At 45.0% G+C, this 25,562-nt stretch overlaps 3 protein-coding genes across 10 annotated transcripts; 2 read left to right on the top strand and 1 right to left on the bottom strand.

The window, feature by feature from the left end:
• On the top strand, positions 1–12,978 carry kiaa0319l (KIAA0319-like ortholog). Of its 6 annotated transcripts, none has more exons than XM_052071407.1 (26): positions 1–146; positions 1,381–1,588; positions 1,757–1,799; positions 2,199–2,483; positions 2,575–2,678; positions 3,918–4,186; positions 4,288–4,362; positions 4,551–4,770; positions 6,034–6,132; positions 6,292–6,389; positions 6,765–6,855; positions 7,106–7,198; positions 7,285–7,417; positions 7,579–7,684; positions 8,004–8,126; positions 8,247–8,370; positions 8,487–8,619; positions 8,767–8,915; positions 9,102–9,253; positions 9,376–9,514; positions 9,607–9,766; positions 10,004–10,146; positions 10,336–10,458; positions 10,636–10,726; positions 10,864–10,955; positions 11,040–12,978. In XM_052071407.1, exons 4-26 carry the CDS (start codon positions 2,449–2,451, stop codon positions 11,231–11,233), a joined length of 2,946 nt encoding a protein of 981 aa, XP_051927367.1. In that variant the 5' UTR covers positions 1–146; positions 1,381–1,588; positions 1,757–1,799; positions 2,199–2,448; the 3' UTR covers positions 11,234–12,978. The 6 variants fall into 6 exon arrangements, with proteins under 6 accessions (XP_051927367.1, XP_051927369.1, XP_051927368.1 ...); XM_052071409.1 differs by having other exon boundaries at positions 4–146; positions 1,460–1,588; XM_052071408.1 differs by lacking the exon at positions 1–146 and adding an exon at positions 153–719 and having other exon boundaries at positions 1,460–1,588.
• Positions 12,979–13,970: 992 nt separating this feature from the next.
• Positions 13,971–22,175, top strand: cap1 (CAP, adenylate cyclase-associated protein 1 (yeast)). Of its 3 annotated transcripts, none has more exons than XM_052071429.1 (14): positions 14,028–14,143; positions 15,403–15,456; positions 16,692–16,796; positions 17,039–17,139; positions 17,331–17,408; positions 17,530–17,673; positions 17,769–17,854; positions 18,356–18,461; positions 18,584–18,773; positions 19,704–19,885; positions 20,006–20,129; positions 20,532–20,614; positions 20,711–20,854; positions 20,970–22,175. In XM_052071429.1, the coding sequence occupies exons 3-14, from the start codon at positions 16,694–16,696 to the stop codon at positions 21,051–21,053; spliced, it is 1,425 nt and encodes a 474-aa protein (XP_051927389.1). In that variant the 5' UTR covers positions 14,028–14,143; positions 15,403–15,456; positions 16,692–16,693; the 3' UTR covers positions 21,054–22,175. The 3 variants fall into 3 exon arrangements, with proteins under 3 accessions (XP_051927388.1, XP_051927389.1, XP_051927387.1); XM_052071427.1 differs by lacking the exon at positions 14,028–14,143 and adding an exon at positions 15,136–15,318; XM_052071428.1 differs by lacking the exon at positions 15,403–15,456 and having other exon boundaries at positions 13,971–14,143.
• ppt1 (palmitoyl-protein thioesterase 1 (ceroid-lipofuscinosis, neuronal 1, infantile)) lies at positions 22,097–25,561 on the bottom strand. Its single transcript, XM_052071434.1, has 10 exons — positions 25,192–25,561; positions 24,459–24,581; positions 23,666–23,775; positions 23,460–23,587; positions 23,308–23,378; positions 23,132–23,234; positions 22,963–23,053; positions 22,781–22,879; positions 22,631–22,702; positions 22,097–22,513 (listed from the first exon to the last, which is right to left on the bottom strand). The coding sequence occupies exons 2-10, from the start codon at positions 24,571–24,573 to the stop codon at positions 22,391–22,393; spliced, it is 912 nt and encodes a 303-aa protein (XP_051927394.1). The 5' UTR covers positions 24,574–24,581; positions 25,192–25,561; the 3' UTR covers positions 22,097–22,390.
• Between the last annotated feature and the right edge of the window lies 1 nt (position 25,562).

The following is a 25,562-nucleotide window of genomic DNA, read 5'->3' as shown; positions in this document are numbered from 1 at the left end:
AACGCTACTTGGAAGGTGCCGTCGCCATTTTAGTGCCGTTTGAAGCGAAATTGGCCACAATAATTAAAAGAAATTCGCCCTACGCCGTTTGTTGTTGTTAACGAATAATATTCTACAACCCCGAATCATTCATGACATTCGACGAGGTGAGTGTTAAAGTTTTGCATTTCGTCTTTGGTAGTCGTGGCGCACAGACCGGAAAAAGTAGGATTAAGATACAATAAGTTATCCATCATTAACCACTGGCGCGTCAACATGTTTACTTTCACAACAATCCGCATTATGTACCGTATCATTTTAGGCTATTAATTGTTTCAATTTTTCCCTTTTTGTCACGAGGGAATGTGCGTATCATTCTCATTCAACGTTAAAATTCCTGGTGCACGAGTTACTTATTTTGAAATTGCCACCGGAAATACACGTCTGTCTTATAAGGGGGCTTGGTCAAGCTTAGAAGTGCACATCAGCTGAGCAAGTGAGAGGAATAGTGACCCAATTTACTGTACTGCGGGGGACAACGAGGATTTAACACGCCATGGCGATCGCGCGACGAGAAAGGCGAATGAGTACGACAACGGTTATCTTCTGAAATGGTGTAGCAGGAGCAGCGTTTTGGAAAAACCCACGCGATGGACCCGTGGCCACGGCGTGTAAATAAGTCATAGAAATGCCAGCAGCTGTTTGGCTCAAGGTGCCTTAAAGGACCCTGGATTGAACAGGTACCGTACTCTTCGCATGTCAGTATGTATTGCGTGAAGCGATCCACCAGATGCGATAAATTCCTGATCCAAGCGTTTGTAATGGCGTGTTCGTTCAATGGACTTGCCAAGCGTTAACGATCGGCCTCATATAGGACCGCAGTATGATTTCAGTAGAGTCGTGCAGTCTTTTCTGAAACCAGTGAATATGAGCTGGCTAAACTATACAATGCGTCTAAATTATACAATGTTGCCCACCCACCGTTTACAGTGCATGATGTTTTTTAATGTATAACATGGCAATCCATTTATTTGCCTTCATTCGGCCCTCATTTATCTATCCAGAATTCTGCCATTATTGGAATGACTTATAAAATACTGTTGCCTTTATTAGTTCCCCCTGCACATTTTATGAAACAACCACTACTATTGACAAACTGCACGTCTCTGCCAAGCACAACTAAGCTTGACCTTTGCATCTGCAGTTGTGATGCTACTCTTGTATGTAATCTCATTACATTGTACACATCTACTATTACAACGATGACGCAATGTATCAAAGGGACATGTCACATTTTTTGTCACAATAATCAGACATTATTCTTTTCCAGATATTTTTTGAATAAAAATGTGGCCGTTGATGTTGGAAATGGATTAAAATGTATTTCTTTTTTTTTTAAAGCCTAAATAAAAATTGAAAGCCCTCATCCAACCTGACTGGAAGCAAACCGAGTTGGCAAGTGTGCTTCTCTTCATCTCAGAAGGACGGGGAGAGTGAAACAAACGCGTGACCTTCACCTCTTGGTCACAGAGAACATTTTTCTGATGGAGATTCTCAGGAGAAAAGGAGCCTTTTAGCCTCAAAGGTCTCCTCGCTTTCATCAACCCAGGTGACCAAGTTGACTTCTGCCTCACCCAAACTTGAGTCAAAAAAGGAATATCTAACAACAAGGTGGAACAAATGTGGCTAAATTACTCCCCTCCCCTCCCCCCCCATACAGTTTTTTCTGTTCTGGATTATTTTTACCCGGATTATTTATATATTTATTTTGCCTCAGATGCACGGAGGGGGAGTGGAGGCAGACTGTGTCATCAAACCAGGTTTGTGTCAGCTTGTTTGTTTGAGAAGTCAAAAGGATTTCAAAGTGCTGCTCGACCCGGCGAAAAATGATTTGTTGATATGGAGGGTCTGTTTTGCTGGAACACACTGTCGACGCGGCGGATTTGGGTGTAACCTGCGCGATTTATTTCCTGATTAGCTCGTGATAGTCTCCTGATGGGACAACTGAAAAACTACAAATATTCAGGAATCAAATAAATCTGCCCCTGCGTCTGTGTGGCTAGAAGACATCACATTGAAATGGATTGTATTCATTAATAGATAGTTCACATATGTTGTAGTCGTAAATAACATGTCGGAAGAGATGGTGGGGTGTTGTAAATGTATTGAGATTCATATTTGACACATTTTTTGATATTCTCCCACTGTCTTATTTCCAGCTTTGAGTTTGAGCATCTGAACCTGTGCGGGCCCCACCGACGGCCATGCTGCATGTCCTCCGCACATCGTCGGTCTCGTTCCTCCCCCACCCATCGCCTCGCGCCGCCCTGCTGCCACCCTAGCTCCACACAGCACGGGAATAGCGACTTCCCTCGGCTCCTCCCCGCAGCATCTGGCTGCCGAGCAAAAGGTAAGCTTCCGTTGTGAAACAGGTGCGACGTTTCTTTTTGGCAGCACTTTGAGGAAGACATGCCCAACCCTCGCAGTGCTTCAACGCTTCTTGGGTGTGTCTCGAGTCCTGTAGCAATCCAAATTGACAGCATACATTTCACCGTGAATGAGAAGCAATTGACAGTGCCCTCCTTCTGCCTTCAGGTCGTTTCAAATGTCTTCTGCATACCAGCATCTCCTCACTTGGAGTTTACCACACCTCCTCTTCCTGCCGCTGAGCCACCTCTGGCTTTTGGCCCCTCCCACAGGTAAAACAAACTCAAATGATAAATCTTCCAAGTACATTTATTGACTGAGGACTGATAACATATTTGACATGTGCAGCTGTTAAACGCTGCGAATGGGGAACTGCGACGCAGTCGCGACGGTTACTCAACGTGTGTCCTCATCCTCTTTGGAATCCGTTTGCAGTTTTTTTTTTGTTTTTTTGCTCGTTTGTTGTCGTCGCTCATCTGATCCAATCAGAGCCATTAGACTCGTGGACTAAATAGTGTGACGGGGGAGCGCGTGGGGGCTCCCGGGTATACAATGTGAAACGGAACAATAAGTGCTCTGTGTGTTGAGGGTGGGTGACAGAAGAAGAGTGGACAAGAGGTAGAGTGACTGAACAGAGGCCAAAGAGTCTTTTTTTTTTTTTTTGCCAAACAATCACTGGCTTGGTGAGTCTTGTGTTCTCTTTCCAGAAAAAAAGTTGAAAATAAACATTCCAATTCACAGCAATGTATATCAGCTCTGTTAAGTGATTTGTGGAGTGCCGTCATGCCACCAACGAGGAACAGACTGCAGTGCACTCACTGCACTGACAGATGATTGCTGGTACCCGTCGGCTCAGAGGGCGGAGTCTTGGCGTTTATTGCGTAATGCGCTGCGGGCTCTAATCAGCGAGCGTCTTGTTTGTCAGGGAAAAGCCTAATTTCCTCTCTCTCGGCTGCTGACGGGGCAGATTACTCAAGATGCGGCTGTTTTCTCAGAAAAGCTCAGTCAAAGCGCCAAAACATAAATAAGTCGTCTCCCGAGGTGTTGGACGACAGTTCCGTTCGGCTCTTAACGACTCAAGATGAAATCCCAAGAAGGCCTGCCAATCAAGTGACAGTTGCAACACTCCGCGGCGCTCTTTCTCGGGTTTTTCCATTTGGGAAAACTTGACTTGTTGTCATGTTTTTTTACAGTGATTCTGAACGATTTGAGACTCTGGAAGCTTGAGTGGCGCCTTTATAATCGCATCCCTGATATTTGTTCTTTACACTCTGATTTCTTACAACTTTTATTTTTTTTATAAAGTACAGAACTTGTCACCCATTATTTTTCATGTTAAAAATGCAGCGCAAAAAAATAATTAGCATCTCTTTGACAACTAGCCCCAGATTCAATATTTGTATGCAGCACGAGCTCCTGTTATCACCACAGTCCAACATGCCCCCCCCCCCCCCCCCCATACTCCCAAATGGCCATTTAGAAGCTAATCGACTTCCTCGGACTCTCTCCAGGTGTGTCGGCAGATGTCTGCCGTGTTACCGGAGGAGTGCTGGGGCTCCACTGGACAAGCGTCGTGAGCTTGGGTTGGTACCCTCTCGCGGACGGGAGGGGCGGGGCGACGTGCTGGGAGACTTGCTGCTTGAGGCCCAGTTGCAACGCTGTGTGGAGCCTCGGTGGGCGATGTGTGCTTCTTAGTTGCGCCCTAAAGGGGGGCTGTCCCATCTTGTTTCTGCCCCAACCTGATCAGGAGTCTCTCGGCCTCCTTCAGATACTGAGCAAGGTATTCAGATTAAGATAATCCTTTATTTGTCATGACCGGCTTTTCAGAAATGCTTTGACGTATATATATTTTTTATGCTTTATTTGTGGTCTTTTCTCAAGGGTCCTCCCGCCAAAAGATGGAGGAACGTTCGTCAGGCGGGAGATGAAGTGGAAACAGAACAGCAGCCCAGCACGGTAATAATAGGTTCATGTATGAACTTTCTGTTCGATTCTTTTCACATTTGAGTTTTTTCATTCAAATCTCATATTCTGAATATCTGATGTCCTCAGTCCAATCATGACATGGACACAATTTCTCACTTTCTTAAAATTCGCACCTTGTTAGGCTGTCACACATTCGCTCTTTCTGACCCTTTCTTCAGGAAAACTCCCAACTTGATTCAGCGCAGCCAATGCTGCCGATGGCCAACCCAAGCGTGGTTCCGGAAGCCTTGCAAAAGAACATCACTCACATAACCAACACGACGAGTGACCGTGCCTCACATCACAACTCCACCGTTGTCGAGGCTCCTGCGTTTTCCAACGGGAGCGATGTCGACACACCCACGACGACCACCATCAGCGTGGCTCCAACACTGGCTGGTAAGAAATACATGACATCCTCACATATTTGAGGTTTGGCATTCACAGGTTTGCTTCTTGAGAATTATTACGATGGTTGTTATTTATTTATTTTTTTGCGGTGGGCGAATTTAGAATTTTCTTGTGACCCTTCACGTATGGACTTTTTCAAGTAACTCTTTGGTGGCAGCGAGGTTACGCGGATGTGCACAGGAGCGCGCTGAGAGAAGCGGCCGTAAAACAAACAAGAAGAGCTTGCCAAGGCGGTTTCACCTGTTGACAGAAAAAAAATGACAACAGAAAGGTTTCAGCGGCAACTGCGGTGCGAGTCGCGGCACATGACGTTATTGAGCTGTCCCGAGCCGCATGGATTAAAGCAGATAGCATAGCACGGGAATAGCGACTGTTGTCTACACAGTGTCCAAGGAGATATTGTAGAAAGGTCATCTCTGCTTGGAAATCAGCTTAAGTGATTGACACACTCTCATAGCCGCCTGTAACTGCCAGCAAGTCCCGGTAGTGGCTTACTACCACGTTTACGTGCTCAACCCGTGACCCGGATGCAGTCAACCTTGGCGAAGGTGTTGCTTGTTCAGTGTTTCTTTGCCTTTGGGAAATAGATTTATTTATTTTTTTCTGTGTAAATCTCACAAACGTAATCTGTTTGATTGGTGCTCATCAGCCTGTGGAAGTTCTCCTCGAGGCAAAGAGAGATTTTTTTTTCCCCCAACTCTTATTAACTCATTCAGTACCAGCCAATTCTGGACCAAGTCTGAAAAGACATTTAAAAACGTCTTTTGGGAGTGAATGAGTTCATTAAGCTTTTGGTCTGAAGGCCTGAAATTTAAATGACGCCTTTTCTAGGGTTAATTGGGTTTTGCCTTCAACGTACAACTGGTTTAATTCTTTAGCCACTGCTTCCTTTGAATACACTCGCAAGCTCACTGTGACACTTTTAGACAGACACGTTTAAGCATTGACTTTATGATGCAACAAGGCATTTTGGAAAGGTGTCTGGAAGAAATCTTGTCTCCCCTGAGATCAAATAACGAATCCAAAATACACAAGTTAGCGTTGTCTTACTCCAGCGCTCTTAACATTTCATGGGGCTTGACATTGTGCGGATTGTAAAAAAAAAAAAATCACAACTTCAAGCTAACATTTTGTTAATATTTAATGTGTTCCAATTAAATCTCCCGTACGAGGACATTAACCCTGAAGACTGCCAACGTTGTTGTCGTCATGCTGCGCTGTTGCCGTCACCTGATCTGTTTCCCATGCTAGTGAGGGAGCTGGTGGTGTCAGCGGGGGAGAGCGTTGAGGTCACGCTACCGCGCAACTCGGTCGAGCTGAATGCCTTTGTGGTGCCCCCAGCCCCGCCAGGTGAGACGGAGAACTCGATTAATGATTCGGCTTGATTTTGTTTAGCCCCATTTTCTCTCCTCGACGCGCTTGAATGAAGCGAAATGGGAAATCAGTTATTTCAAATGATCCTTATCGGCAGGGTATTTCTTGACTTCTTCTGGCTCTGCTTCCCAACAGATACGAAGTATGCATTTGATTGGCGTCTGATAACGCATCCCAAAGATTACAGCGGGGAGATGGAAGGGAAGCACAGCAAGACCCTGAAACTCAGCAAGGTATACAGCCTTCGTAATCAAAGTGGAGCGATTCTGTTGAATAGAAAATGGACGTCAGTGCCTTTTTAATGCATTCAAGAAAACTATTCAACCGAATTGATTGAAAGCACATGTTCAAAAGGCAAAATACTAATCTGACGCTCCAATTTCTTTCCAAATTATATATACAAGTACATACTTGGACTGTAAAACAAATCCCTGTTTCCCGTCTATACGGTGGCTGCAAATTGGGACTGTCACAGCGTACTGTGAAAAGTGGAGAGAGCAAACTGTCCATAGGTCTTTTTAAAGATTTTTTTTTTTTTGCATGGACCCGTAGTCGGTTTTGAAATCGCTTTGTCTTTCCGATTGCTTGACCGGTATTTATTTTCCCAGCTCACAGTTGGTCTGTATGAGTTTGAGGTGACCGTGGACAACGGGGGAGGGGCCCACGGAGAAGGTTACGTCAATGTCACTGTCAAACCAGGTAAGTGAAAACATAAAATGGACATTGTGCTATTTACGTCACTTTTTTTTCTTTTTTTTAATGTTTGTTAACAAAGTAGCTAGTTGCACTGTGTAACAAATGTCGTTTGCATACTACAAAGCATGCCTGCGCTCCTATTGCATCCCGTGTTCTGTTTGACCCTTCCACAAACATTGGTTTTGCGCCTGAGTCACTTGCAAGCGGTTTACAGCTCACCAAGCATGTTACGTGCTTGTTTTCCACCTGTCAGAGCCACGGGTCAACAAGCCCCCCGTTGCCGTAGTTTCCCCGAAGTTCGAAGAGATCTCCTTGCCAACGCGCTCTACGGTGATCGATGGCAGCCGTGAGTTTTCGGATCAGCACACGTTACCAAACGTTGTTACCACTTGAGGCTACGTGCTTAGACTGCCCTCTGATGTTTTGTTCCAGACAGCACAGACGATGACAAAGTAGTTGCGTGGCACTGGGAAGAGGTCAAAGGTCCCCTCAGGGAGGAGAAGGTGTCCGCCAACACGGCCGTCCTCACGCTCACCAACTTGGTTCCGGGGAACTACACGTTCAAGTACACATTCATACTGCCTGTCATCCAGAAACTTGTCCATCCCCGCCCACTGAAAAAAAAAACCCAGGCAATTTAGTGGCAATTAGGAATCGAGCCACCGTCACGGAAGGCCTCATTTAAAAGAAAAAAAATGATGCTTCTTATTTCTTGTCCTTTGCCAGTTTGACTGTCACAGACTCCGATGGCGCCCAAGACTCAACACAGGCCACCCTGTCTGTCAACAAAGCCAAGGATTACAAGCCCGAGGCCAACGCCGGCCCCAACCAGGTCAACATTATTACACAGAGCTCTGCTGCAATAAACCATCCATTTATTTGTATTAGTTTATTTGCAGGTCATCATTTTTGTCTGCATTTTTTTTTCTCCTGACTGACTTCCACTGAACTCTGTAGAGAGGCGTGGCATGGGGACCAAGGAGAAGTAATCATCAAATTGGGAATTCCAGATTTTGGAGTTGTATTATTTATTCTTGAGAAATTGGTCTCCACTGCAGAATGTCGAGAAACGGCTACCAGTTAACGCAGTGAAATAGCGTGAGCCCGAATGATTATTATTTTTTAAAATTATTTGATTTTCTGTGATGCAGGTCATCACTTTGCCACGTAACTCCATCACTCTGTATGGCAATCAGAGCACAGATGACCACGACTCCCTTGCCTATGAATGGTCGCTGAGTCCTGAGAGCAAAGACAAGGTGGTGGAGATGCAAGTGAGTCTTTGCGGGATCTTAATTTACATTTTTTTTTTTTTACACTGAATGAGATCTTTTTTTTCCCCCTGCACAGTTTGTCTGGTTTAAAAAACGGGGTCCCGCGTTTGCATTTTTCAGGGCGTGCGCACGCACACCTTGCAGCTGTCAGCCATGCAAGAGGGAGATTACACCTTCCAGCTCACTGTGACCGACTCCGCTGGACAGCAAGACACAGCCTATGTCACGGTTATTGTGCAGCCAGGTAAACACCTTCAAGTCACATTAGGCCAGTCCACGCTTGATCCGCGTGTGAGGTGGTTCCTTCCGATAAGCGTCTTGCCGCCACCCTCTTGTTTCTCTCTCCCTTCATCCCTGCAGAAAACAATAAACCGCCACTGGCAGACGCAGGACCGGAAAAAGAATTGACGCTACCGGTTGATCGAACTATGCTAGATGGCAGTAAGAGTAGCGACGACCAAAAAATAGCAACCTACCATTGGGAACAGACCAAGTAAGCAGAATTTATTGATGCACAATCACATAGTTGTGAGGAGTTAAGAATGCGTGGAGTTGTGTACAAACGCAATGAAAAATTTGCATCACTTTCTCGGTCACGTTTTTTTCCCCGTTGCCATCTGTCCCCCCCCCCCCCTCCCAGGGGTCCCGATGGCGTGAAAATTGAGAACGCAGACGGCGCCGTTGCCACAGTGACCGGTCTCGAGGTGGGCGCTTATGAGTTCACCCTGACAGTGACGGATGAGAGAAAGCTGCAGAGTAGCGACACCGTGACGGTCATCGTCAGAGAAGGTGCGCGTTAGGATTTGTCGGGTGGGGTTGCAAATTTTATATACAAATTTATGATAGCTTTTTATCTGCTACATTTTTTTTAAAGTGACAGAAGATTTATTTTACTGCCCTTGAATCTGTGGAAGTGGAAAAAAAAATACTTGATTGAATGTTTAATCACCTCCACCGGAACTTCTTTTCAACCAGAACTGGACCAACCACCAGTTGCTCGCGTGATTTCCAGCCCACCCATCTCTCTCCCTGTGCGGACCGCCACCCTGGATGGATCTCATTCCACCGACGACAAAGGTGGGATCAGCTACCTGTGGACCAGAGATGACAGCAGCCCTGCGGCCGGGGTGAGACAATTTCTGACTTTGTTGACAATTCCTCCGCTAAAAAGGTTCAAACAGTTCCGAGAAAAGGTACCCCCCCCCACCCAAAAAAAAAGAGCTCAACATACTTGCCACTTGTTTCACAGGATGTGCTAAACAACTCCGATCACCAAGCGGTTTTGTTTCTGGGAAACCTGGTGGAGGGCAAGTATAGCTTCACTCTGACGGTCACTGACAGCAAAGGTCAAACCAACACGGACAGCGGCACATTGCAGGTCAAACCAGGTACGCGGTAATTAACGCATGTCGAAAACACAGACAGGCCGCTCATACTAGTTGAGAACCGCTGAATGAAATTGCGTGTGTCTCTCTTTCAGACCCGTGGGAGCGCGACCAGGTGGAGCTGGTCTTAGAGGTTCCCATCACGCAGGTTTCCCACCGTCAACGTGACATGCTCCTGCGGCAGGTCGGAGTGTTGCTCGGCGTCCTCGATAGTGACATCATCGTTCGAGAGATCGCCGCGTTCAATGAGCACAGGTGAGTCGAGTTATGGCGCAAAAATTCTTTTGGGCGACCGGGATGGATGAATAGCACATCAATGCGCAAACTTGGCTTCGTTTTGGTCAGTCATTGGGGTTTATTTTTTTCTATATGCGTACATTTTTATATTTTTTAATATGGTGTCTAGATAAGTCAAATGCTGAAGGAAATTATTATTTTTTTTAAATGTTATAAAGTACTCCTGCTACCTGTCCCCTCTTGTTCTGGCCTTAGCACCCGCTTGGTCTTCCTGGTGTCGGGCGGTCCAGGGCGCCCTCCGCTGTCTGGTCACAGCGTTGCACTCAGCCTACGCAACAAACTGCGTAAACAGAAGAACGACTTTCTCATTTACAAGGCGCTGCGGGTGGACACTGTCAGTGAGTTCTGTACTGTACTTCTTATACTGTTGAAGGTAATTGTGGGGTAAGGACCGATTTGGGTTCACTGGTCAAAATCCAAAGTTGTTCCCAAAAGATACGTAAAGTTCTCTTGTCCCAAATCATGTCATAACTTAAGTCACGGTTGTCTTCTAAAATGTCCGTTTATATCACGCCGTCCTCCCTCAGTCTGCCAGCTGAACTGCTCCAGTCACGGCGAATGTGACTCATTCACACGGCGCTGCGTGTGCCAACCCTTCTGGATGGAGAATTTCATCAGAGCGCAGTTCGGGGATGCAGAGAGCAACTGCGGTAAGATGAGACCAATATGCCCTCAGCAGGAAAGCACCCAGATGAACCCGTTGACATGGACCAAACATTCATTCATTCATTCATCTTCCGAACCGCTTGATCCTCACTACAAACATTCCATTCGAATTTTCAAAATAAGCCATTTTGGACCTAAATGATAAATGTGCTTGCTTTCAGAATGGAGCGTACTCTATGTGACCATCGCGTCCTTTATGATTGTGGTTGCTGTGGCGACGGTTGTCTGGGGGTGTGTGTGTTGCTGTGACAGGTGAGATCAGTTTCCGTAGTCACGGGCATATATTCTTTATCATCTGTTAAAAAAAAAAAAGACAGTTTGTTACTGCAGTTTATTGATTCCAGCACTCGACTTACGATATGGTTTATTTTCCTGGTCTTCCTACAAAGGCGCAAGAGCAAAGCGCGCAGAATCAAAAGCCGTTATAAAATGCTGGAAGCTGACGAGCAAGACGCTCTGGAGCTCCAACCACCCAGAGCCGGTAAGAATGCCACATTTAAATACATATGAATGATTTATTTACAATTACCAAGTACCGGATGTATCGCTGGTGCCACCTCCCCAGGCCGCGTCAAGCCAGTACCCGCCCCCACCTCATCCGCCCTCATGCACTCCGACTCAGACCTGGAGAGCGACGACGGACAGGTCGGGTTTCCGTGGACGGAGCAGGAGCGCGGTCACCTTCTGCGACCGCAAAACGGCTCCTTGAGGAACGGCCAGGGTCCCATGAGAGGAAAGAAGCACAGAGAAGAGCTATAGCGTCATGGGGGGGGGGGGGGGGGGGGGCTCGATTCTGTCCTCAAATACACACGGATCCGTCCATACTTTTGATGCTTCTTCCATTTCCCCCCACCTGGACACCTTAAGGACTTGAGAGCATGTCACGCTGTTACACTGGAAAAAAACTGAGCCATGGCATAGGAAAAAGCCTACCGTGTGTACCGTGTTATGGAGCAAGAAACACAGAAAAGGACCTGAATTTTGAAACCGAGATATTACCAAGGTGACTCACAAACCTAAAACCAGCAAGTTCACGTCACACTTCCCAAGCTTGCTTTTTGTCGACATGCACGTGAACTGTCCATCACACTGTTACAGGTTAGCCTGATTGCTACCAAACGCCGCCCACAAATCCAGAAGTCGGCATAGCTGATTTACTGAAACTAAAATGGCACAAGATTAAAAAACAAAAAAGTGCATGACAAGATTTTTTTTTCTTCCCCCTGGCGGATGTGCCAAATCGTATTTCTTCCAAGTGTTTTATCTGTTGCTCGTCTGCATCCTGATGCTTGATTGCTCAATTGTCAGGCAAATGCATCGAGCCAAAATGCTGCTTTTATACCGAAGGTTCCGCTCCGCACAAAATGAAGCCACTGGAATACACGCTGGAGCGTAGAAGATGAACGAAGACCACTTTTTAAACAAAAGCCTCCTGCTGTGATTCAACGCCGATGCACTTTTTCTTTCCAAGTCCTCACTTGTATCCGCTTGATTCAGAAAACGTCACTTTCTTCAGAAGCAGCCCAATCACAGCCAGCATCTTAATCCTTGATTGCAATGTAGGATTTGTTCTTATTTGGAGCACAATTATGAGCTTTTCAGTTGTTTTGTGTGAAGAAGCTAAAACCAAATAATGTATTTATTATTTTTTTTTAACTCCAGCGGCCACACACAGTCAGAAGTATATTAAAAAAAAGATAATTTTTTTGCGTATTGGTCATGTTCCAATTCCACTTTGCGATCGCTCCGCATGCAAGAATGTGAAACACAAAAGAGCCTGGAAGTCACTCGTAAAGCGTTGAATGTCGAGAAGGGTCGTGTCACTGTTTCATCTCAGTCTGCAGTTAATGTGAAGCAATCACTTTAGAATGTTTTGCGGATAAATGTGTACTGTACTGTCAAATCATCTCATTGTGAGGTCAACTCTGCTGCACTACTTTTTACTCTGCCGTGCACAGCAGGGCAGGAGTGTAATTTTAGTTGTCATTGGAGCTGTAGACAAAGAAAATGAAGCGCACCCAAGTGCCAACTCTACTGTATCTTTTTGAAACCGTGCAAAAAAAAAAAGTCACATTCTCCCATCTTCTTTGCAACTGTGCACACCTGGAAAAACTCGAAAAGCTGATTCACGGAAAAAAAAAGTTGTCCAAGACACAAAAAACTGCCATGAAATTGACCTTGACTCTGCTGGAGTCCACTGTGAAGGCGGAAACAGTCATGACGGACGGAGGAGTAATTTAACATGTTTTAAATCAAGTTTCAAGGGAAGGATTACATTTGTGTTCGATGTGACCTGATACAACTGGATAATCTGGGAATTAGAATAAAGACTTAAAATTTTATTCTTGCCCTTATGAAGGAGAGTTACTTCATGTTTTTACACGTTCCCGACTGGAAACACATTGGGCCATGATTTGTGTTGTTTGTTCATTGATGCTATGAGAAAGATGGTGACAATGAATTTCATGTGATGACATTAAAGACCTTCATGATTTTATTAAGCATTCAGACTTACAACATTGAATGTCATCTTTAAATGCAAGGTGCCAGAATACAAACGGCTTCAAAAAATAATAAAATAAAGGCAACATTTGGAGTTACATTGTGCTCTTTAAGTGTTCCCTTTATTTTTTTTTATTTTTTGGAGCCGTATATTTCAAACCTTAAAACTACAAAGTATTCCCTTTGATTGTGGCCCAGATGATTAACTGGCACATCTACAAAGAGATCCCGCGACGTTTATTTCAAGCCGACCGACAATCACTTGAGCATCTGACAGTTCCTGTCCAAGAAGAACATTGTCTTCTCGCCCAACCTCCTTTCTCACCTGACATGGCCGTGTAGCTATTGTCTGTGATTGATGGCCCATTTATTCAAACCATATCTTGAAATAAAATGCGATTTTAATAAATCGCATTTTATTTCATCAAACCACGGCTGGATGGTATGATAAAAAATGACTTTTCAGCCAGGTTGTATACCTCATATGGTGTAAAAGTATTTTTTTAAACTGATATTGACTAACAATATAACATTCTTTGCGAAAGGTTACAGGTATTAGAAATTATCCCTCGATGTGGGGTGTCCAGGGCCTCCCCTGGCAACCATGTAGCTGCGCCCCTACATATATGACCTTCTTGACTTGCACTTAAAACTTCCAAACGTGCAATGAGAATTTGACTGCATATTGAGAAAACAATGTACAAATATAATGCACTCATTCGGTCATGTAGAGATGGATCAATACATCCCTGCAGAAGAAACAAGGTAGCTGCGTGTGTGAAGGTGAAATAAAAATTTGCAAAACATTTATCGGGCTAAATTGCAATCTCGTTGCAAGAATGATGCCGTCATCCATGTAGATGACTGCATTTGTATTGTGAACAGTGCGTGATTTTTTTCACAGAACGCGGCATTGCCATAAAATATGAAAAAAAATTAGCTTTTTTTCTTTTCGCTTTCCTCCATATTTTTTCTTCCCGTGTGTGGCTCACACGCCTTATATGGCAAAGGAACGGCTCGCTCGGACAAGGGCGGAAACGAAGCGCGGTGACAGCTGGGTAAGTTCATCCAGGAAGGAAAAAAGACCCAGCACGATCTGCTTCGTTCAGGCTATACAGCCCGACGTCCGAATCAACGACCGAGTGATCACTTGACCCGTTCTCGTCGGTAAGACTTGCACTGTTTTTACGGTTGTCTGTTGAAGCTTTTTTTGCGTCTACCGTAAAACACAACGGAGCGCACGCGTCATCATTCAGAAGTCATCATTGCAATCAGTGGGACGCTAACACACCCGGTTAGCCGTGGCGGCTAACACAACCGCGGCACTGTTTTAGCACGAATATTGGGAGTTATCACACTTGTTCGCTTATTGTAGTCGAATAAACCGGCTGAATGTGAGGTTTGTTTATTTTTTAAAAGAGTGTATTATAAACAAAAACAGATTGGCGTAATTGTGCTAACAAGGGAGGGCGTGATAACGAGAACCAGGAAATGCCGAAAGCTGCAAAGAGGGAAGCAGTAAAGATGCAAGATGTAAGCACTTTACGGTACTGCACTCGTAAGTGTGTCTGCACCGCAGTTAATTAAAACGACTGTGATTGTTGCTAATTTGCCGTGATCCCGATACTGCATTTTGTTCTCCTCACGCCATGTCGAAAATTGATCGTACCATCTCGAGTCCAAGTTACTCACATTTTGTGTGATTTACATTTAAGTAAAAACATCATGAGGATGTTATACTGAAGTGTGCCTGAACTTGCCGAAAATGCAGATTCTGCAAAACCACCGCCAGCAGATTCTGCAAAACCACTAGGACAGTTTTCCTAGCCGTGCTTCGCCGTCATCTTTGCTTGAATCGCAAAAAGAAGTATATTTGACGCATTAAAGTGCATTGACTCGAGTCTATAGGTGGTTTTTGTTTTCGTGCTACACGTTCGGGAGTGAGGTCGTTCGACGTTTGTTTGTCTCATGCTTTCAACAAACACACGTTTTTGTTCCCCGCAAAAACACCCTAAAGAAATGTAGTTTTGTGACGTCACACACTTGAAAGAACTCTATGAGTTTGTTGTTCATAAAGTAGACAAAGAACTCATTGGTGTGCCTCTCGTGAACGAACTGGGTACTGTGGGCAGCCGAGCAACACTCGTTAAGGCACCGTAACCAACAATTCTTCTCCTGGCTTTGTCGAATTAGCGGTTTTTCAAAACATTACAGCAACATATAGGTAGCACCGGGTAGTATTTCCTAACCAAACGCGTAACATCGACGACAAACGGCAAGGATGTTGAAATCATATTTCGATAAAGTGTCCATGTTTGTGCGGAGCATAGCCTCTTTTAAAGGTGAGCTGAGATTTTCGGGGAGCGCGGAATATCCGATTTTCCGATGGTAACCTGAACGTCTCACTGCCAATGAACCTCTCACAGGCATTCTTCCTGCTGCATGGTGGTGCTCTTTGACAACAAAGTTCTCCGACAGATGTACGTAGGTCTCTTAATGCACAGACTGTAGTCATGTATTTACAACTAGACTGTATCGAAGTATAAATGTTCATTATATAGAGGATTTGTGACATGACTCATTCCCATGTAATAAGACCACAGGAGACTCGAAACATCGCAAAAGTAGAACACAAACGGCAACGTGGTTGGCTAGACATTGGCCTGAGCAGTTGTTTGTGTCGTGACTCTGAGCAAATCTTTTTAAAGATTACATTTACAGTGTAATGGTAGTGTGTTGAATTTAGGATCGCAACAAATAATTTTAGTCATCAATCTGTGGATTTGATTGTTTTCAATGACTGCGATTAAGAAAAAAATCCATTAGTCTATTTAGAAACATGCTATTATTTCCAGTTGACGGCATATTAAATGCTTAAACATAAATTATGATTCAATACTGGTTTGGTCCAGAACCAGGTGCAAATGCTTTTATTGGCGCTGCAGAGCAATTAGGTCATGGGTATTAGTGGTGAGTGTCCTTCCTTAATCTAATTATATCTCCAATCTTGGCTCAGAAATGAATTTACTGCTGCCTCTCAATGAGTGGTGCTGCTGATCAGGCAAAGGTGAGCCCTCAGCCCGACCTATATACTCGGTTCTAATTTGTCCGCCCCAGATGTCCCAAAAGATGAAGCCAAGTCTTTTGTTTTAAAAGCGAGCTGGCTGCCGCTGTAGCTTTTAATTGTTGATGATGTTACCGTGCTATCTGCTCAGGTGGCTGTGCCTGAAACTGTTGTCAGGTTACAACACTCTTGTGTAATGTTGACAATATTTGTCACCGGCTGTCAGTACGCCCACGAACTGGTTGATCATGCTTTGATCATTAACACAAAGTGCTAACCTTTTGTCCACAAAGGACTTTCCGAACACACCTTGTTTCTGGTATCTACATACCTTTTCTCAAGTCTTGACATGCTTCCCTTGCATTCTTCGTTTTTTTTTTTTTGACGCAGTCGTCTTTCAGGGATCGCCCACTTACTAGGAAAATACCAATGATCGTCATTTTGCAGAATGTTTTTTATCAAGAACATGTCCTTAAGCGCATCGTTCTAAATTGTTTGAAAACGTGGTCATTATTTTTTACATTTTATTCATTTATTTTGCCAAAGGTGTTTTGCCAAAGCTCCAAGGCTCTGTTTTGTATCGGCCTCACTCCACATTGGTGTCACCTCGTCCTGATTGGGCGACATTCCTAATCGCTTCTAATCCATTAGGTATGGCAGAGCTGGCGAATCTGGTGCAGCGGCTGGAGTTGGCCGTGGGCCGTCTGGAGGCGATGTCGGGCCCCGGTGGCAGCAACGAAGGTTCTGCTGGTGGAGGTAATTCATTATTGTTATTTATTTATTTTGAGAGAGGCGTGCTGCGCAACATGTCGATGACTTAAGAGGGTTTTTTTTGTTGTTGTTGTCATCGTGAAATCCAGTTCAGCGGCCATGTTGCAACCTTGCCTTGTGCTTGGTGACGGCAATATAATTATAATTGTGAGCTAATGACTAGCGATGTCACCAAGAGACTAAATTGTGCTGAGATCTCCCTCCCCCACCTCCTATTTTTCTTGCAGCTGTACCAGCCTACGTTGAGGCCTTCGACGAGATCATCCGTGGTCCTGTGAATCAATATTACTGCCACAGTCAGCAGATCGGGGGCGATGTCCTGAAACATGTAGGGTAACCCGTCACGCCCCGCAGTAGCTCTTGAAATCCAAATAGCGCATCTACCCAACCATTCGCGTACCTTCAGTCATCCACGACGTTATTACGGGCATTATATTTGACAAACGTTTGGAGAACATCCCAGCGGCTTTGTTCCAAGTATTTGTCATGACCGCTGCCTCGTTCTTGTCTTTCTCGCAGGCAGAAATGATGAAGCAGGCCTTCTCCAGTCAGCGACAAGTCATTTTAACAGCCTCCGCTGCACAGAAGCCATCGGATGTATGCCACTCTTGTTTTGAAATGTTTTCATTTGCCACAAAAAAATACTGTTGTCACTTTCCCCGCATAACAATTGAAGCGTCACCTGGTAGTTTTTCATGCCAGTTTTCGTTTTGCTCAGGATGTTTTGAGCACCCTCCTGCAGCCGGTGTGCCAGGTCATCGAGCAGGTGCAGGCGTTACGCGAGCAGAACCGCACGTCGCCGCATTTCAACCATCTGTCCGCCATCAGCGAGAGCGTGCCTGCCATCGGATGGCTTGCCGTGGTGAGATTTTTTTTTTTTTGCTCGCTTTGACATGTGGTCAGCGTCGCACTTTAAATCAAACTGAGGTTATCAAACAAATGTTTTCTCTGTATTAGGCCCCAAAGCCAAGCCCCTATGTGAAAGAGATGCAGGATGCCGCCATGTTCTACACCAACCGTGTGCTCAAGGAGTACAAGGAAAAGTAAAGAAAATCTTCCTTTCTCCGATATTGCTTTTTCCGGTGACTGACTGACCCAAGGGTTTAAAAGTAGATTCAATAAGATACCATAATGTTTGCTCTATTTTGTTTCAGGGCTGTTATCAAGTATCGGTATTCAAGTTGGCTTGAGAGCCGATATTTTAGATGGTTGTTCCAAAAAAAAATATCGAGTCTAAACACGGTATTCGAATCAATATTGCATTTGCGGAGTAAGAATTGAGCAGATGATCAGCCAACCAAAGAGGCTGACGTTTCATCGCGCACCGCCCCTGTCGTTGACGGAAATGGAAATCAAATTGCTCTCAGCCTTGCATCGCGAACGCCACGTGACCAAACCAGGAACCCCGTGAGCTGTGATGCTCATTCGCATTGAAATAAACAGAAAATATATACATATATATATAATCATGTCTGGGGCTTCGTAAAAACCGAAAGAGTTGAAAAGGAGCCTTTCATATATCCCATTTCCTGTTTTATTGAAAGAGACAAGACGCACGTGGAATGGGTGCGCTCCTATTTGGCAATCTGGACCGAGTTGCAGAATTACATCAAGGAATACCACACCACTGGTCTGTCCTGGAGCAAGACCGTAAGCACCATCGGTCTTAAAACACAACACTTATTGCCACGAAGGCTTCGTTTTGAGTGACGGTGGATAAAGCAGAGCGTGCTTTTGGTGGGCTGGTTCCAAAAACCCGATTTCCTGTCCAGGGCACAGTGGCTTCCGCCTCCGCGGCGCCTCCCAGCAAGCCTCGCGGCGGCGCTCCCCCGCCCCCACCTCCTCCCGGACCACCCCCGCCTCCCGCGGAAATCGGCGGCTCCTCGGAGCACGGCGATAGCGACGCCCTCAATCGGAATGCCTTGTTTGAGGCCATCAACAGGGGGGCCGACATCACCAGGGGTAAGCTGTAATAAGCCGCAAAAATAATCGCTGCCGTTGACTGTTTGAATAGTTTTTGCTCAACTTGCTGTTCTCTAACAAGAACTGCAAAATTCAGAATGTGTTCATTCCATGAATCGACTATTTTTTTTTTTTCTCGTTCCACCTGATATGCACTTCTGTGCCTTTCTGTTACTGTGTCCGTTGCAAGCCGCTGAATGTTGACACACTCAGTGGCAACTTCCCTCTGAGAGCATTCAGTTTGACGGCTGCCAAATGTCACGGTGTTGCCATCTTGGTCTGAGCGATGTCAAAATGTGAACGGTATCAAGAAGACGACAATTGAAATCTCAATTCTGATTGATCTCGATTCACGGTTCAAACAATTTAGATGTAATTTTTTTTATTTTTTTGGTTTGTTTTTGAGCAAGTTGAGTAAAAGTACTGGAATAAAGTGACGAATGCATATCAAAGTTGAGAGAAATTTAAACTCGCCTGTGGAGGTCTGCGGTACGATTTATCTTAATCCTGAGATGAAGCTTGAATATTCATACACAGTCGAGGGTAATCTTGGGCTTTCTTCTTGAGGGCTCATGAGAATGAGCATAACTAAAGGAACTAAACCTAAAATAAACCAAGCGAATGACAAGTACATGCTGCCAGCAGACACTTTCCTGCTCCCTCTTTCATTCCATGTCTGTCAGGCGTCTTGAAGGGTGTGCCGCGTTACTTCATTTCCGCGCAGCAAATCTTTTGAATTGACGGCTAAATCCTTGAGTACTTAAGACTTTGCCTGTAGTAAAAAGTGTGACGGCGATGGCTTAGGCCCGGTACGGACAAATGTGCGTTATCACCTTGTGTTTTGAAATGACGGCAATTTGGAAGTCAGCGGCAGCGAAGGAATAGTTTCCACGAGGAAATATTTTCAGTGTCCTCGGTTTCCCTTTTCAGGCCTCAGGCATGTTAAGGATGATGAGAAGACCCACAAGAATCCTGTACTCAGGGGTCAGGGTGCTCCCGTGCGTACCGGACCGAAACCCTTCACTAGCCCTTCCCTCCGAGCCGCTCCATCGGCCGCTCCGACACGCAGCGCGCCTCCCGTTCTTGAGTTGGAGGGCAAGAAGTGGAAAGTGGTACGTTACTTGGCCCACCTCCTAATTGGCCTCCCCAGACCTACACGAGACTACAACCCGTTTGTGTTGAGCCAGCAGTCTGTTCCTGATTTTGTGTGTGTGCGCGTGCTCGCTCCACAGGAGAACCAAGAAGGTGCACAGGGACTGGTGATCAGCGACACTGAGCTCAAGCAAGTGGTTTACGCTTTCAAGTGCAACAACAGCACCCTGCAGGTCAAAGGCAAAATCAACTCCATTACTATCGGTAAGAACCAGTTTGGGTCCAGTGGAGTTTATTTTATTTTATTTTTATTTATTTATTTTTTTGCACGGACTTGCATTGTTCTAGTTTGGAACGGATGAATTTGAATTATTATCATTTTAATGTGGAATGCACCTCTGAAAATTTCTTTATGCACCATTGAGACTCGTTTGTTCATGATAATGAATAAAATATACTGCGCCTACAGTATATGTAATAATAAAGCCAACTGCCTGAATCCCCCCGGAAAAAAAAAAAACTGGCAGCCTTTGTAATTAGAAAATTGCATCATACAACATTGCAATGTCATTTTTTTAATTTTGTGACTTGTTCGGCGCTACTCAAAATGTCCAATCAGTGTTGTAAATGTGAACAAGGGCAACCTTCTGTAATTTTCCCCATCAGATAACTGTAAGAAAATGGGCCTGGTGTTTGATGACGTCGTGGGCATCGTTGACATCATAAACTGCAGAGATGTCAAAGTCCAGGTGTGTACAAACCCGCAGTGTCTTAGTGCAGCATTTGATCGATCACATTCGATTTTCGGCGGCGTTAAAAAAATGAGAGCGGGCCATCACGCGCAGGTTATCGGTCGGGTTCCCACCATCTCCATCAACAAGACCGACGGTTGCCACGTGTACCTGAGCCAGAAGTCGGTGGACTGTGAGGTCATCAGCGCCAAGAGCTCAGAGATGAACATCCTGGTGCCCGGCAAAGATGGAGAATTTGTGAGTATGCCACCCGGAGTTGGATACCCAACACTACTTTGGTGGTGCGGGCGGATCAATTTGTCGATCAGCTTCAGGTGGAAGATGTACAGTGACGTTTCGTTGTGGTCCACAGTCGGAGTTCCCGGTCCCTGAGCAGTTCAAGACGGTTTGGGACGGCGCAAAGCTCGTGACCACATCGACAGAGATCGCGGGATAGATGGGGCGGCATGCCACGCGGCCGCCTTTTCTCTGCACCTCTCGCGCGCCTGCCCCCCCCCCTCCCCCATCCCCTCCCCATTTCGCCAAGCCCACCTGACTGATGACCCCGCACTCACCAGCTAACACGCGCGCTGTAGAGTCGAGAATCGAACGTCATGCATTTCGTTTTGGGTTTTTTTTTCTCTCCCCCGCCCCTTCTCCTTGGCCAATCAAGAGCTTTTGCTGTTCCTTCCCACAGCCAATGAGGACTGCTCACGTTTATCCGAAGCATTCCTCCAGCCAATCAGCAGGGGAGCACTTTGCCAATTGTATCTGTATATTTATCGGGATAATGCTGTACTAAATTAGCCGTCATAGGTAGGTGGATATCGCCTCTGCAGCCACAATTATCAGGATGCTTCATGCACTTAATTATCTCTTACTGGCGAAGGAGCCCCCCCCTTCCCATGCCCCTCCCCCAAGTTACGGCCTGGAAGGTTTCTGTTCCTTAATATGCAATTCCATGAAGTCCTTGTGAACAAATTGTTTCCACAGCCTCCACATCGCACGTTAAAAATATTCACGGTTGTCGTGTATGTGAACTATTCCAACGCATTAATTAGTCAAATCAGGTTGCGTATGTGCCGACATCTTAACAGAAAGTTTTCATCTCAGATCATTCGAATACAACTCGGATCACACTCGTGCGTTTTTGTATTACACATTCCCAAGTGTTAAGACATTCCATGGAAAGAGGCTTGAAAGTAGAAAAAAAAAACGATGGCAGTGAGGAGCAATGTGGAATCGAACATGACTATTAGTGACGGGCTCGTGCTGTTGTTTCGAAATGGAAAACGGGCACCCCACAATGTCACCACGGCCTTGAAAATAACGTTGAATATCTGTGTAGATGTTGAGTCTTATTGGCGCCACCATCACCCACTTGACGACTTGCTCCAGGGCCCATGTCTGTACCATTTGGTTCATCAGCACTTGGAAGCTGTGGATTGTCTTTTATATTGTCTTCTACTTTTTTTTGGTGGGTTTTTTTTTGTGTGTGTGTGTGTGTGGGGAGGGAATTGTTTTCACAATCAGATTACTGCTCATTAGTACCGGAGAGATCATTAAAACGTTGCAATAACATTCTCGTCTTTATTTGGATTTAGAAGCACATGTCGACAGCAACTCTTTAATCTTGAAAAAGGTTCTTAACGTTGCAAAAGCAAATTTTAACTGAAAAAAAAATTCACAAAGGTACAAATTGGCTTTACCTTTCACTAACAGCAGGCTAACAGATCAGTGCAATGGTGGGGAATCTTGCGCTTTCTGCATTTCCTTTTTTTTTTCTCTCCACTCTTAGCGCAAGTAAGGCATCAGGTTTGCATCAAACCATTCTCTAGTAAACTGCAGGTGGTCTCCTTCTGTTGCAAGAAAAATCAGCTTTCCTGCCTTGTCCATGGCAGCCAGACCCAGGCGATCCTACGTTAGGACAAAGTTTGAAATTCTTACCTCGACTAAAACGGCTGAAGTGATTCTCTTTTTCTATGTATGCAAAAAAAACCCCAGCTCTCTCAAAATGACTTTACGCACACACACCTCTTTGTAGAGAATACTCTGCTGCAGCGTTTCGGTCTCTTTGGCCTGACCCGTTTTCAAGAAGCCAAACCACTTTGAAGAGAAGAGTTGAGGGCTGTTAGTCCAAAACGAAATGAGGCTGCACATCCGAAGGGACGTTCGGTACCTCACCTCCGAATCAACAGGATCCACCACCGTGTCATGCAGAAACTTAACCATGACAAACTTGTCCAGCATCTGAAGATTTTTCTTGTAAGTCTCGTTTACAACCTTGATAACAGAATTTGGGGGTCATAACGTGATTCATAACCTTTGCTCCATTCACTATTTTCGTAACAGTACAACATACTGACCCTCTCCTGGTTGATATCCGCCAGGAAGAGACTGTGCTTCTTGTACAGGTCGTCATTTAAAGGGTCATGCCAGTACTGGGCCTGCACCAGACTGAAAAAGGCAAGATGGTCAAAGCTGCTTCAAATGTGGATCCGATGAACGTCAAAATGGAGAACTAAAACATTTTACTGTTTCTGAACCACGTTGGTGTAAGCTTCGGTGTTAAGGGCCTTTCTGATCATGTCGCAGACGTGAGATGACTCTCCCGGACACCTCGGCAGCCCGTACACACCTGAGGATTGTACATTACTCGCTGTGGATGTGTTTGGGCCTGAACGATTCTCTGCTGTGGTGGATTTTCATACCTTGTTGCTGGCCCCCGACGGAGATGTACGTCTTCATCGGTGGAGAAGGGCATCGCTGTGCCACGGCTCTCCTGCGCAAGGGAAGCGATTTGTTATGTCATGCGCAAAACCTTTTTGTGTCATTAGCATGTCATTAGCATGTAGTTACATACAGAAATTGCGCCCCCTGTGAAAATCCCATCGCATTATATCCTCCCTTTAAATGAGGGTCCCGGGCCAGTTGACTGCACACCAATGAGACCTGCTCATTGACATTCATGAAGAATCCATTTGTGGTGTCCTGTGAGCGAAATATTCAAGACATCCTCGTGATGGTGCAAGCAATTTAAAACTGAAACTGAAGGCGATAGAACGGTACCTGCATAATATTACTGCCGATCATTAATGAAAGCACATAAATTCCCGGAATCTCCTGCTGGATCATTTTCTTTATTGATCCCATGCTGAGCGGGTTGCAGCAATTGTCACCTAGACGCAGTAAGAGTTACCACACTTAAAAAAAAAATCAAGTACAGAACTGCAGATAACGGGTATGAGATTACTGTGATGCGGTACAAACATTAGATTTTACAGACTAATCTTTTTTTTTCCTTTCGGCTTTTCCCTTCAGGGGTCGCCACAGCGAATCGGTTGCCTCCATCTAGTTTCTCCTCAAGCTGTTCCTTGTTCTCACTACAGATGACGATGTCATCTGCAAACATCATAGTCATGGAGATTCCTGTCTAACCTCATCTGTCAGCCTGTCCATCACCATAGCGAATAAGAAGGGGCTCAGAGCTGACCCCTGGTGAAGTCCCACCTCCACCTTGAATTCCTCTGTCACACCTACAGCACACCTCACCACTGTCTTACAGTCATCATACATGTCCTGCACCACTCTAACGTACTTCTGTCACCCCAGACTTCCTCATACAATACCATAGTTCTTCTCTGGGCACTCTGTCATACGCTTTGTCCAGATCTACAATAGACACGATGCAGTTCCCTCTGACCTTCTCTATCAACACCCATAAAGCAAATACTGCATCGGTAGTATTCTTTTTTTTTTTGCATGAAACCATACTGCTGCTCACAAAAGCATATAATACAACTGTACATATATATATATTTTTTTTGTTGACAACACAATTTGAGTCCTGTACTGTACTTACCCATCCCATGCCACATAACCAGAGGTACTGTCCTATTGATGGAATCTTGAGTCGGCCTACTTGCAACCAGTATCACTGGAGCCACCAGGATGAACCACAGCATAACCAGTGTCATCTTGGAACCTGCAATGCATGAATTATGTCTGTGTTTTCCCCATTACGATTGGTCCCAAAATTATATACATAATGAATATTCACCTATGTGGTGACCTATTGTGACAGGTGGAATAATTAAATGCTCTTCCACTAGATGGTAGGTTAATTGTAGTTATATCTACTTGCTGCAATTCATGCAACTGTAATAGCTATGTGTGTTCAACTAAACACGGCCGGATTTCATCAGCAGCATCGTTCCAGTGTTTTTACAGTACATGTTGTGACATTCTTCTTGGTGGTGTGCAATGCGATTTAAAAAAATATATGTGTCATGGCCCAATAAAGGTCGGGAAACATTATATGATGAGATTTCAGTCAAACGTGGTGATATCACATTGACTTTATCTGTGGTTCACAAAGGCACACGTTGTGGCCGTTAACAGTTTGTGGTTTTCGCATTGCCTGATTTGTTCGTCGCACAGTGACGGATTGCACAAATTCGCGCCTCAAAAATTTTCTTCAACCCCCACATGTACAGAAGCATAACCACAGCGAATAAAACATAATGTTGTCATTAGCGCAGATAGAACAAATCTCAAAACCGGAGATATCAAATTTGTTTGCCAGCCATACTTACCGTTCTTGAAATCTTCCGATATCTTATTATCACGTGACAACGGGTAGGTCGACCAACCAATCAGAGCGAAAGGGGAGGGGTCCCGTAGCAAAAGTGGCTACACTTGTGACTGGTTTTGTATAGCCGAACTTTAGCCCGTATTCATTAGATTTTTTATGACATAATGACACTTTAATCTGGCGGTCTAGTTTAACTTGCACACCAAGAAGATATAATTCGGTTTAATGTGATGGTTACACATTTTCACCGGACATAGTGTGTCGCCTAAGTTAGCTTGACATGCTAGCTCGCGCTGAACATTATCGACATCATTCCTCGTCGGATCGTTGAGCCACTTGAAATACTGCTCACACTCCGGTGAGTTCGTGTCA

This window comes from Hippocampus zosterae, chromosome 7, assembly GCF_025434085.1.
Source record: "Hippocampus zosterae strain Florida chromosome 7, ASM2543408v3, whole genome shotgun sequence".
NCBI classification, from domain to species: Eukaryota; Metazoa; Chordata; class Actinopteri; order Syngnathiformes; family Syngnathidae; genus Hippocampus; species Hippocampus zosterae.
The sequence above is the reverse complement of the archived record's forward strand: the minus strand, read 5'-3'. Positions and strand labels throughout refer to the sequence as shown.

What these genes read in the sequence shown, in the direction of transcription:
- kiaa0319l (XM_052071407.1), top strand. Translation starts at nt 2,449, where the DNA reads ATGCCCAACCCTCGCAGTGCTTCAACGCTTCTTGG. An exon ending in GGTGCCCCCAGCCCCGCCAG is followed by an intron (nt 6,133 to 6,291) that starts GTGAGACGGAGA and finishes GCTTCCCAACAG; the next exon opens with ATACGAAGTATGCATTTGAT. An exon ending in GCTGCGGGTGGACACTGTCA is followed by an intron (nt 10,147 to 10,335) that starts GTGAGTTCTGTA and finishes GTCCTCCCTCAG; the next exon opens with TCTGCCAGCTGAACTGCTCC.
- cap1 (XM_052071427.1), top strand. Translation starts at nt 15,258, where the DNA reads ATGTTGAAATCATATTTCGATAAAGTGTCCATGTTTGTGCGGAGCATA. An exon ending in GAGCATAGCCTCTTTTAAAG is followed by an intron (nt 15,319 to 15,402) that starts GTGAGCTGAGAT and finishes AACCTCTCACAG; the next exon opens with GCATTCTTCCTGCTGCATGG. An exon ending in GTCTGTCCTGGAGCAAGACC is followed by an intron (nt 18,462 to 18,583) that starts GTAAGCACCATC and finishes TTTCCTGTCCAG; the next exon opens with GGCACAGTGGCTTCCGCCTC.
- ppt1 (XM_052071434.1), bottom strand. Translation starts at nt 24,573, where the DNA reads ATGACACTGGTTATGCTGTGGTTCATCCTGGTGGCTCCAGTGATACTG. An exon ending in ACCAACGTGGTTCAGAAACA is followed by an intron (nt 23,054 to 23,131) that starts GTAAAATGTTTT and finishes TGCCTTTTTCAG; the next exon opens with TCTGGTGCAGGCCCAGTACT. An exon ending in TGGATCCTGTTGATTCGGAG is followed by an intron (nt 22,703 to 22,780) that starts GTGAGGTACCGA and finishes TTCTCTTCAAAG; the next exon opens with TGGTTTGGCTTCTTGAAAAC.